A 12,904-nucleotide genomic window follows, 5' to 3' on the forward strand; every position below is an offset into this window, starting at 1 on the left:
AGACTGGCTTACTGAGCATTAATAAGTAGGAGGTGGACCGGGATACCAACTAATTTACAAAGAAAGTCATGATTAGAATAAGTGGTCATATTCACAGAATACAAACTTGTGGTTGCCAAGGGGGAGGGGGGTGGGAAGGGATAGACTGGGAGTTCAGAATTTGTAGAGAGTTCAAAATATGTACTGACAGGCATATGTAGAATAGATAAACAAGATTATACTGTATAGCACAGGGAAATATATACAAGATCTTGTGGTAGCTCACAGCAAAAAAGAATGCAACAATGAATATATGCATGTTCATGTATAACTGAAAAATTATGCTCTACACTGGAATTTGACAAAACATTGTAAAATGACTATAACTCAATAAAAAAATGTTTAAAAATAAATAAAGAAGTGGTCATACTACCCGGGCCAATTCTTCCTGGTGAATAGGTCATCATGGTCAAGTTCATTCATTTTGGTCATCATTTTAGGAGCCCATAAAATGTGTTACACATCGTGATAGGTCCCAGGGATAAAAAAAAAGATGGCTACTTCAGGGAACTCAGAAACTAAAGGAAGCTTAACGTCTAGTGCATATACTTTGAATGAAGTGTGCTACACATCTGAACGTTACCTGTTCTCTAATTCAAAGGAAAAAGACTGAGAAAAGCTGTACTCGGGAGCTCATTATGGGCTAAAAATCTGCAGGAAGAACAAACAAATTAAGCAACAAATGGGATGTTCTTTTTCTGTTTTAAGTCAAGTTATGGTATCTTAAATAGCTGCCTTTCTCAATTTTACAGGTTATTTCTGACTTATTTACGGCATTTGTCTAAAGTTAGTCAGAGAATCCTGTTGTCCGGATGGCACTGAAGAAGCACCACTGGCTAATCACTCCTCTCTAATACTCTTCACTGGCTCCCAGACACTGGATCATTCTACTATCACCTCAGGTCGTAGAATTTCCCAGTTAACTCATCTTTCACTTACTGCATTAGGACAGATGCTCCTCCTAAAGGAATCCCAATTATGATATAAACTTATTTTCAGTTCACAATGCTAAATGGGACTCACATGACTCTATTTGTTTCCTTAAAGTGAGGCCTCGAGGCAAATGGTGCCTTCTATTCTAGTCCCTTAAATTTCATTCTTTCTCCTTAATTTAAGAATTTTCAAGGGCTATCATGAACCTCAACAAGCTCTACTAAACCCACCTTTCCCAAGTGATATTGCTTTATTCCCCCTTCATCACAGTTTTCAGGCAGTTAAGTCATCACCCCCTGACTACCGTAGTTCCTGACTCCAGTATCTGCTTATTCTTCTTCTGCTCCTTTTGTTACTCAGCATAATTCACACTTCCTTCGTGAAGTTTTCCCTAACCACTCTTTAACCCACTGCAATTAAGCAACCTGTCTTTTGAATTTCCAGTAGCATAAAACCTCTGCACTACTCACTTGGCATGCCATGTGGCATCTTTTTTTTATTACTTTCTCCTAATATCCTTTATAATTTTGCAAACCCACTCTAAGATTGTAAGTAACCTGGAGAATAGCACACATGTTATGTTTACTTTTTATGTCCCACAGGGTAACATTATGCATGATATGAACACACAATAAATAACCATGGGAATTATGATCCCCAAAACTCGAGAACTGCCCTCCCTCGTTTTTTTTAAACAATATTATTTTTACTTATTTATTTTTTAAATCACATGTATGGGTAGCTCAGTAGTACATAGCATATTACGATTGATTACTCTACACCAGACATGAGGCACAAAACAGAACAGAAGGTGGCTGTACTGGCATCTATTTCTGAAACATCCATGTTAGAAAATGCAAGGAAAATTTAACATCAAGGATGAAAGAAGAGAATAAAAGTTAAACTGAAGGGAAAAAATATTAGTAACCTTCATTTTTACTTGTCACAAACACTTCCCTTTTCTTATTTTACATATTTGGTTGATATTATTTGCATATACCAGAGTTAAAACTACGCTACAGAAAAAAAGATAGGCCTTTTAAAACATCTGCTTATCTTATTCTTCAAATATGTTGGTAAATGATGTTATATCACTTTCTAGGTGATATTAATTAAAGATATGAATCACTTTAATAAACATTAAATATGTGAGAGCATGAAATATTTTACTCAAATCAGTAAAGACCAACTGGTCATTTAAAACAATTCCACATAGTTTTCTGTAAACTTCTTTCAGTCAAATGCACATGAGTAAAATGATAGCTCTTAATTTTGACTTAATGCTTCCTACAGGTATGACATTTTGGGGCATTTTCTGGGTATGTAAAAGTATCTGTAGAGTATGTGAATTGCAGAAACTTCACACAGAGTGATTTTTCCTTGTTTCTGAAAACTATGTACAAAAAAAAAAATCAATTCATCTTTCTTGTGTTTATTCACCCAACTTAAAAAATTATGCTGGCTTAAAATTATTTCTGTCCTTTTGTATCATTATGAACCCAACCACAGGTGCTTAGAAAACAAAATGCCCTTAGAAAGATAATGCAAAATTTTTAATCCCAAAGACACAATGGAAATAAGTATTTGAATACTGGTTACCATAAACAATAAATATTAGATTAAATGTGAACAAGACTCTAGTTTCTTTCCACTTGTCCAGTTTTTATATGTATTTTTCTAGTGACCATTTTACACTTTCACTTTTTAGATAACTGACCCATCATCATGGAGCGTTTACCTTAAACTACTTCTCTGTAAGTGATGGATTTATATAGTTACATCACATCTTCATTGCCTTAGACCTTGGAGGTAACATGCAGAAACACAGACAAAATTTCCATTACCTTTTCTGAACAATTTCCATTACCTTTTCTGAACATTTAACAGTTTTCATAATAGTAAGCCCAAGAAAGAAATGAATCAGAACCGTAGTCACTTTAAAATTTTCCTGCTCTGACCAAACAACAATTACACTATTTGTACACTGTACCTAATAATATCTGAACTCACTCGTATCATTAAATATTAAGTTAGGGGGTTGGTGAAGTTAGGGTAATTTAAGAAAGTAAGTTTTTAAGCACTAAAAGCCATAACCAAATAAAATATTCTCTAAGCTATACTTCTTTGCTTATATAATATATCACAGGATTAAGCAAAGAGCAGTAGTTTATTGAAAGAAAAGGGAAAAAGAAAAACGCCCTTATTTATCAGTCTTATTCCAGAATTCCTACCACAATAGAGGCTATAAAAGTGGTGACATTTACACTAAAATCAGGTCTCCTCCCCTCTATTTTCCAGACCCTAGGCTGCAAACACTTCTGTCACTTAAATGGAAACATGCATTCCTTTTTACACAGTTAATTCTCTGCATGTTCATGGAAAAGTGTACATATTAATAAGTTTAGTTCCCTTGACAAATACTGGCAAGGAAATAGGATAAAAAATTCATAGTGGAAATTTACTAAGTTATTTTAAAATGAAAAGTTTACACCCAACAATTATCCTCACAAAGGTTTTCATATTATAAAACATTCTACCAATTAATTTTTTTTTCGGTGTGCATACAGATTTATACAAAGCATTTGAAGAAAACTGTATCATGAAATAAAAGGAAAAAATCTCTCTAAAGTATTATTTTACATTATTTTAAAATATGTATGTATAGCTAAACTAACAATTTAATTTAATAGACATTTGACTATTTTGTTACAGCTCTGTAAATACACTGTGTTCAAGCTGACCAAAAAATCTTATGCGGATTTTTCTTACAGGGAAGATGGGTTATCACCTTCGACTTAGACCAGCCTTGCTACAGGCTCACTGCCAGATTCCCCCTAAATACTGCCAGCAACGACCTCGCTGAGCTCTGGAACCCTAGTACATTGGTATCCTTCTCATCCACTCTTGGCAGGCACACAACTTAGACAGTCAACACCAAACTTCTGAGTGCCTCCCCAACAAAAACAAAGAAACCAAGACAAGAGAGAAAAACAAAATCAGGCTTTCTTTCACTTCACTTTTCTTTTCACTTATCTGAGTAAAGAGCAATTCTGTCCACCCAGTGACTCAAGCCAGACACCAGATTCAGTTTTGATCTTTCTTCTCATTTACCATTCCAACACCTAATTCATTATCAAATTCTGTCACATTCATTGCTTTTTTCTTCTACTCGTCTACATCCCTACTGTGAATGTGTGCTACAAGCCAGTTCTCTCTGTAGTTTGAACTACTGCATAACTTCCCAAATGGGGATGCTTCCACTCTTGGCTTCCTCTAAGTCCATCCCACTTTCCAGCTACAACAGCCTTCTTGTCGACAAATATTTTCCAGCCTTTGGACGTTCACTGCAAGATTCCATCTGCCAAGAATGCTATTGCCTGAATTTATTTAGCTGTATTTACAGTAAGAATAAAACTCCAAGTGAGTATTTTTCCTATAGTGGAAAAAACTCAGATCTTTCTTCCTGAGGAGGGAAAAACCCCTGTTCTTCCACACTATGTTTCTCTCGGTGAGTCTTCTTTACTACTCACATAATACTCTACTTCTGGTCACCAAATGTGTGGTTTTTCCCAACAAGCAATTCTCTGTGACACCAGCTGGCGTCCTACAATTTAACTCCATTCTAACACAAGCTACCTGGAGATAGTGTCAGATCTCACAGGTTAGGGTCTCAGTCCTCCAAGACTCACCCCCCGCCACCATCCCTCAGAAGCCAGAGTTTCCAACCATCCCCTTCCCTGGGTTCAACTAATTTGCTAGAGTAGATCACAGAACTCAGAGAAACACTTACTTATGTTTACCAGATTTTTAAGGAGAAAACAAATACAGGTGAACAGCCAGATAAAGAGCTACGTGGGGCAAGGTCTAGGAGTGTCCTGAGCACAGGAGCTTCAGTCCCCATGGATTTGGGGCATGTCACTCTGCAGAAGTGGAAGTGTTCCACCCATCTGGCAGCTCCTCAAGGCACTACTATTGGAATTTTATGGAGAACTCACACAGGCATATTCAACTGTTAACTCCACTTCCAGCCCTTCTCCCCTCTCTGAAAGAATGCGGGGGGTGGGGGGAGAGTCTTAGGGTGGAGCTGAAAATTCCAAGCTTCTAATCTCTTGGTCTCTTTGATGAAATAGCCCTCATCCAGGATCCCACTCCAGAGCTGCCTCAATAGAACAAGATGCTCCTAGAGTTCTTATCACTTAAGAAACTACAAGGTTTCACAAGCTCTGTCCCAAGGACCTGGGGCAGAGACCTACAGACAGATAGAAAGATAGATAGATAGATAAATAGATTAGATAGATAGATAGATAGATAGATAGATAGATAGATAGATAGATAAATAGATTAGATATAGATAGATAGATAGATAGATAGACAGATAGATAGATAGAAAGAAAGAAAGATAGGAAGATAGTTAGATAGGAAGATAGATAGACAGGAAGATAGATAGAAAGATAGACAGACAGACTTTTATCTCACAGGTCCCCATTCTGGAAGACTAGAAGACAGTGCTTAAGGAGGCTTTCATATATGAGAAGCAGAAGACTGAAGAAGAGGGGTTGTGAAAGCCAAAACATGAGGAAACTGCACTAGAATATAAAAAATTTTGCTCCAGGGACATGAAAGAAAAAAAAAAAAACCCGAAGAAACCCCAAACATATATTAAGGCTAGAATTAATGCTAGGGAAAGAAATATCATAGAAGGTATCTGCCAAAAAGTGTTAAGATTTTCCAAGGCCAGTATCCAAACTAAGAAGAGGCAAGAGCCTATGGTCGTGTACTAGAAACTCAAGAGATAAAGGAAGACATGGAGATAAAAGAAAAGCAACATGTATTAAAATTACACATTACTTAGGATCAAAAAACTACTTCCTACTAAAAATAGTGCCCTCTACCACACCACATGCTGCTGCAAGAGCCACGAACAATGAAACGAGGCACGTGGGGGCCAGCAGCAGGCACACTACCCCTTCCTCTCATCCACGCCGCGTCTGCCAGGATATTTCTCTTTCAACCCACAGGGCTTCCCACGCTAAAGCATGCAGCAGTAAGAGTCTACCAACTTCTGGAGAGTGATGACTACAGGTAAGGGGCACTTTTTAAAAACTGTACTTGAGACAGTATAACACTAAAAAAAAAAAAAAGGGCCCATCATCTTGCTACTATTGTTCAATAACCGTGAAACCATTCACATACTAGACAATAAACAGTCTGATAAAACTGATGCATATCCCTCCCCACTCACCTAAGAGCTCATCAGGAAATCCAATTAGAAAAAAGAGAAATACAAGTTTTAATGAGAAAAGATTAGCAGATACAAACTACTACATATAAAAATAGATAAACAAGGTCTTACTGTATAGCACAGGGAACTATATTCAATACCCTGTAGTAAACCATAATGGAAAAGAATATGAAAATTATATATATACAACTGAATCATTTTGCTGTACTCCAGAAACTAACCCAACACTGTGAATCAACTACACTTCAATTAAAAAGAAAAGTTAAGAAAAGAAATGAAGTGAAATGGGTCTTCTCGGGAGAAAAAAAATTCAGTTACTATTCAGTGGGAGATGGATATAAAAAAAGTCTGATCAGTAAACAGAACAGCCTTCTGTTCAGTTTCACATGGCCCATGCTCTTTCCTCTTAGTCCAAAGCAGCACAGCATATTACAAGGCCATGCACACATTTTCTAGTGTGGCTCAGTAACAAAAACAAGCAAAGGAGGGGGATTCTTGCAACAAGGAAGAACAAGAAGTCCAACAGGATGTGGGAAGTGCATGCCAACTTGCTAGGAAGACCTAACACCAAAGCTGTTTTTCAAAAACGTGTAAAACGTTCCCCAGGCTTTCTTCTCCCATTTTTGCAAGCCTTAAAAACAAAGATGGCAAATTTTACTGTTACTGTCGTGGTGTGGGTAAGATTATAGAGTAAAAATGCCATAATTACATGTGGGTCCCCCTCTACCTTAAAGCTTAAACACTCGGCTACTTATATAATTCTTAAGTTCAAAAAATGTCCACATAAATGTTATGTTTGAATGTCCTATTTCTTGACCTAAGTGGTGGTTAAAACAAGTGTATCTACTTCTGTATGAGGTATATACATCAATAATTTTTTTTAAATGTTGTGTATCTTCTAAGGGCAAATATTTGCCTAAGCCAGAAACCTAACATCTGATTCCTCCCTCACCTGCCACCCCTCAGCCAATCACCAAGGCATCTTACTTTCAAAGTAGCTCTAGGATCCACCCATCTTCTCTGCCACCACCCTGGCTCACACCTCCAGAATCCCTCCCTAGATTAGTGATTCAGATGAATCCTGCTTCTGGCCTTGTCGTTCCTTCCAGAAAAGAGTGCACTTTTATTGACTGTGTAGCCAAACAGCAGCATGCTCTACTCTTCACATTGCTTAAAATCCTTCCCTGTCTCCCTGCTGCCCTAGGGAAAAACATGAAATTATAATATCCTTCATCATCTGATCCCTCTAGCAACAAATCTCACAACTCCACTCACAACTCCAGCTGGACTGAATTTCAGTTCCTGAAAAGCAGTATTCTATTTCTTCAGCCCTTCTTTTAACAATGTTACCTCTACCTAGTACTCCGCTCCCTTTCACTGGGCTAATTTCCACTTACTGTTCACAATCTATCTGCAGTGTCACTTTTCTCATAAAGCCATCCCTCGCCTCCAAATATGTTACACCAGATAGGACCTTCAAGTGCAGTACTTACCATCCTATTCAGTAACCATGTGTCTCCTCCTCTAGATTCACGTTCTACCGAGAACAGGAACTGTGTCCATGCTATTCACAGCTATAACCCTAGCACCCAGGCAGCAGTATAGTATGACATTTAAAGCATGGCTCTGGAATCAGCAGACCTCAAAAGTGTCACAAGCTGCGAGAATTTGGAACAGTTTCTTAAACTCACTCTACCTAGGTCTCCTTACCTGTAAAATGTAGACAGTGCTATCTTGTAACACTTTTTAAGGATTAAATATTATTAGGTGAAGTATTTAGCTAGTGCTTAGTACACAGAAATGTTAGCTATTATGTTACTTAATACTGTGTCTATCAAAGAAAATGCTGAATGAATACAGTATTCACAAAATATTAAAAACACATTTATTAATGCTAAACTCATATCATTCATTATATATGCAAATAAAGTCTATAATTCTATAAGGAGGCTTCCTTTTTATTCAGATCCATGACACTGAAGTTTTCTGATAGCCAACATTTAGTTCAATCATAAAGCAGAATGTTCAAAGAGAATAACCTGTGCCTCACTTTCAGGAACAATTTGTTTATGAAGTCGAACCTGCTCGAAACCAGGGCTTTCTAGAGAATGTGGGGACGTGTTACAAATGGAGGCTGTTACATTATACCTTGCTGACTGATAAAAGCTGTAGTATTCAAGTCTATTTTCCCCTGAGTTTTCTGGTGTCTTTAGTTTTTGCTTAAATTGAACAACTTTGTAGATCAAAAAAATGATTAAAACACAAGCTAAGATAAAAAAAGCTAGTAAAATGTCAAAAGCCTCATTCAGCTTTTCAACTTCTTGTGTACAAATCAGAGATGTTCTCCCTGACACTGAAGCAGCATCAGTTGGTAGAGCACTGTTTTTTTCCAAGTTCAAGTTAACAGAAGAAGTAAGCTGCATCTGCACAGGTAACACTGCAGTAGTCTCTAACGGGTTACCAAAGGTATTCTCTTGAAAAAATATACTGGCAGGTGAAGTACGATTTTGTTCCCAGAAAGTAACGCTCTCAGTGTTTTCCAAATGTTTCCCATTTGTGGTTACTTTATGCCAGGCCATCATTAATGCAGTGGTCTTGTGATGAATATGAAGAGATTTTACAGCCCAAGCTCTGGATACATTTGTTGAAGATGCAACACAATTTGTGAAGTCAGTCGATTTAATATAATGCAATGCTCTGCCACGCACAGATGGGGGATTCTGACAATAGATGTTTAGAGTAATGGCTGAAGATGCTAGCCAGTCGCGAAGGCCCAATAGTTTGCAGTTACATTCCCAAGGATTAGAATTTGCCTGAAGATGAGTCAGTGAAGACAATGGCTTAAGGACCCTTGGATGTAAGTCTGTAAGATTATTAAATGACAGATTAAGGATCTTCAAAGATGCTCCCATGTTTTCAAATGTATCATTAGCAATGCTGATTATTCTGTTTCTATCTAACTTAAGATAAATTAAATTCTTTAGCAAACTAAATGTGTCAGCATTTAAATTTTCCAAATCATTATGACTTAAGATCAAATGTTTAAGATTATTAATTCCACTAAACCCATCCCTAGCAACATTTTTAATTCTTGAATTTTTCAAGAAGAGATACTCCAAGTTGACAAGTCCTTTAAATGCAAAGGGCTGTATTGCTTCAATACGGTTATGAGACAAGGAAAGTCTTTTAAGACTCTTAAGTACATCAAAAGCATTTGATGGTACTTTTGTTAAATTATTACCTTCTAGATACAAAGAATCCAGGTTTCCAAGGTGCTGAAAGCCTGAGTCTGATATCCTCAAAATGTTATTGTTTGATAAATCAAGTATCCGAAGAGCAATCATACCAACAAAGGTACCACTCCCGAGGACAGTGAGGCGATTTCTTTGTAGATTTAAGTACTGAACTGAAACTAGATCACGAAATACTCCTCTTGGCACAAAAGATACTTGATTAGACTGTAAATATAAGTTACGAAGACTGGAAAGTCCCTCAAATATTCCAAGCTCCAAGCGTTTTATAAAATTATTATTTAGATATAGAAAATACAAATGCTTCAAATGGACAAAAGCTTTTGGATATACATACACAATGCTAGAATTATCCAAATACAATCCCATGAGAGAATGAAGTCCTGTTAATTCACTTTCATTTATATGGGACAGGTTATTTCCAGTCAGATACAGAAAAACTGTACTTTCAGGAAAATTCTTAGGAATAACTGACAGGCCTAAGTTACGGCAGTTAACTTGTCTCCCAGTGCAGAGTTGGCAAACAGACGAACATCCAAGTACCTCTTTACGGAATAATAATACAAGACAACAGGTAACAAGCAGAAACAGTCGTAGACAAGGCAGAGAAAAACGTACTCCACACATAGCCCTGTTCTTGGTTTTTCTGTTCATATCAAAATTGGCTATAAAAAGAAAAGGTAAAACTTTAAATCACCAAAAAGCTCTTTAAATGAAAGTTTTATAATACGAGAAATTCTGTACTCTATTTTATTAGGATCAGACAACAATACTAAATATCATAAATCATAAACTATGGTGATAACATAAAATAGTAAGTTTGAAATATGTTCCAGAATTATTAGCACCTCCAGGCCATTAACCCACTGTTTGACAAAATAATTCAAATTTAGTGAACTGCAAAATAAAATGGTTGCTAAGTTAATTTAAAATATTACAACTGACTATAACAAAAGTGACAAATGATTGTGCAGGAATAACGATCTTTGGATATAGTATGTCCCTTTATCAACCTGAAGTCTAATATCAAATAAATACCATCATAATTTATGAAAACACAAATTCATTACAGAACAATTACACTCTCTTTAAACTACAGGTTTTCACAAACCAAATTATTTTTTGTGTAAGCTAAATGTTCATATTTAAATAAATAATCTTACCAAGAACAGGAAATTCATATTATTAACAATCGGCTGATTCAAGTAAAGGTTTTCTTTCTAAAATCTGAAGAGCAACATTTCTAAACTGCATTTCTTTCTGCGGCACTGTTGACCACCACCCCTCCACCTTTTTTTTTTTAAGTCGCAATTTGCTCAGGAAACACCACTCTTCACACTGGTTCCTCCACACTCAGTGTGTAAAACAGAGGTTGCCATGGATACAGGAAACTGAGAGACAGGAAGTAATGCTATCTGTGTTTCAAAAGTATTGTTAAAAGGAAATCTCAGGAACTTATTCTTTCAGAATGCAGTTAATCTGAGTTTTTCCAACACATAAATATTTCATAATTTTAAAACTAAGTATTTTTTAAAAAACATGAAAATTTAAAATACCCAGAAGAAACAAACTCTATACATCAACAGATAGCTATCAAGTGGAAAAAGCAAGTAGAAACAAGATACAAATAGAGTAATGTAATTTCTATGAATTTTTTAATGCATAGAATATATTGTTTTGAATATACTGTAGAGACTTCAATTTTACTTTATTCCTTGAAAAAAAAAGGTAGCAAAACCGAACAATTCAGAATGGTGAACACAAATGCTGTTACATTATCTTCTATGCTCTTCTTTTATAATTAAAAAAATATGGAGTATCAAGAACATTGAATACTACCAACTAGCACCTTAATATATTAAGGTGTATGTCTTGGGTTGTAAAATGATATCAGGATAGAATAAAATGAACCTTATATTTCTCATACTGTAAAAACTGAGGTAAACTAAAGTGACTATAACACACAGTACATCTAAATAATAGAGGAGAGCTCTCCAGTTGATATCCTGCAAAATTCTGACATCCAGAAAAACAAAGTTTAGCCTTTCTGCTCACCTAGGAGTTGCTGTTCTTAGAGACAAGTGATCACTACTAGGGAAGACCACAGAAATCAAAACCGCAAAAAAAGAACTCAGAGACCTCTTCATCTTCCTTGCTATGAACACATCACTAATTAGTGGCAAAACGGGCCTCTCAAGTTTTAGATTAGAACTCACGTTTCCCAGCTTCCCACTGCGTTTACCAGAAGGTACATTTTCCTGTGCTTTAAGTACTTCCATTTCACAGCAGTTCATATTATTTAGGTAATTTAAATTTTTTCTCATGAGTTTTAAATCCTATAACAAGTTAAATAAAATCTTCATATATCTCCAATGCATAATAATTCTCCCCAATCTGAATTCTGACATTTTGATTTTGCTCTGGAATAACAAATCAAAGTGGTTCCTCATATCCTTTTCCTCATTCATACTAATATTCATTAGAACTATTTCTGAACCTCTTAACTCAGGTTCCTAAATGGGCTTCCTTCCCTTTTCTTTTCAGGAAATTGGCTCACTGAATTATTTTTCTCTCATTCTTATTGTACTGCCTTTGTCTTTAAATAATATCATGCTTCAGGTTTCAACACACATCTTTTTTTTTTTTATTCAGAAAATCCATTACAAGTACAAGGATACATAAATAAGAAAACACTGTTCTATTATCATCTTTCACACATATCTGGACATTATTTAGACATATAGCATCTATATATAAACCAATCAATATGGGTTTACTTATAAAGAATGGTTACAAAAGCAGTTACTGATCTTATGGATCTTAAAAGTTACTTATAGATCCTAAACTCAAGAGAATCAAAATTTGAATGAGGTTTACAGTAAAAAATAGTCCAACTGACACAACATTGTAAACTGACTATAACTCAGTTTAAAAAAAAAATAGTCCAGAAACAATAAAAACTTTTATTACTGTGCTCAATGTAGGGGAAAATTTTAATAAGGAGCAGTATCTCAATACAGATTGCTTAACAGCTGCTGGGAAGAAAAATGGTAACTACACAATGGAAAAATCGGACAACACATGACCAGAATTAACATCATTAATGAGAAGAAGGTGGACACCCCAAACTGCTGGATGTGGTGTTTCAAGAAGGACACATCACTTGTGTAATATTCCAACCAAGGATGCATAACCTGGATCTAATCATGAGGAAACAGCAGACCTCCAATGAGGAAACTTCTGTTCAGGGACAGGGAGAGAGCAAGGGAAGAATACAGGGAGGGAGGGAGAGAGGGAGGAAGAAAGGAAGAGAAGAAAGAATAGGATTGTATTCTTCAAACGTGTTAGTTGTAAGTGAGAAAGACGGCTGACGAAGCGACATTACAGTGTAAAAGAGACTACAAAAACATGACAACTGAATGCAATACGTGATTCTAGA

General features: G+C 36.0%; 2 protein-coding genes across 4 annotated transcripts in view; both read right to left on the reverse strand.

Moving 5' to 3' along the window:
* The window catches only part of IPO11 (importin 11), a 168,794-nt gene that overhangs the window by 23,787 nt on the left and 132,103 nt on the right, over nucleotides 1-12,904 (reverse strand). The window contains exon 28 of one of the 2 annotated variants that reach the window (XM_031675666.2): nucleotides 10,016-10,130. The exons of the other annotated variant lie outside the window; for it this stretch is intronic. Within the exon in view, the coding sequence (XP_031531526.1) occupies nucleotides 10,121-10,130 (10 nt within the window). The 3' untranslated portion in view covers nucleotides 10,016-10,120. Of the gene's footprint in view, nucleotides 1-10,015; nucleotides 10,131-12,904 lie in introns of those variants that run through there. 2 annotated transcript variants of the gene reach the window in all.
* On the reverse strand, nucleotides 8,077-10,119 carry LRRC70 (leucine rich repeat containing 70). 2 transcript variants are annotated; one of them, XM_072958603.1, is made up of 2 exons: nucleotides 9,803-9,890; nucleotides 8,077-9,672 (listed from the first exon to the last, which is right to left on the reverse strand). In XM_072958603.1, exon 2 carries the CDS (start codon nucleotides 9,556-9,558, stop codon nucleotides 8,224-8,226), a length of 1,335 nt encoding a protein of 444 aa, XP_072814704.1. In that variant the 5' UTR covers nucleotides 9,559-9,672; nucleotides 9,803-9,890; the 3' UTR covers nucleotides 8,077-8,223. The 2 variants fall into 2 exon arrangements, with proteins under 2 accessions (XP_072814704.1, XP_072814703.1); XM_072958602.1 differs by having other exon boundaries at nucleotides 8,077-10,119.

Source organism: Vicugna pacos, chromosome 3 (genome assembly GCF_048564905.1).
Source record: "Vicugna pacos chromosome 3, VicPac4, whole genome shotgun sequence".
NCBI lineage: Eukaryota > Metazoa > Chordata > Mammalia > Artiodactyla > Camelidae > Vicugna > Vicugna pacos.

Bases quoted from the DNA above. Each gene is read 5' to 3' on its own strand.
- LRRC70 (XM_072958602.1), bottom strand. From the start codon at position 10,119: ATGAACAGAAAAACCAAGAACAGGGCTATGTGTGGAGTACGTTTTTCT.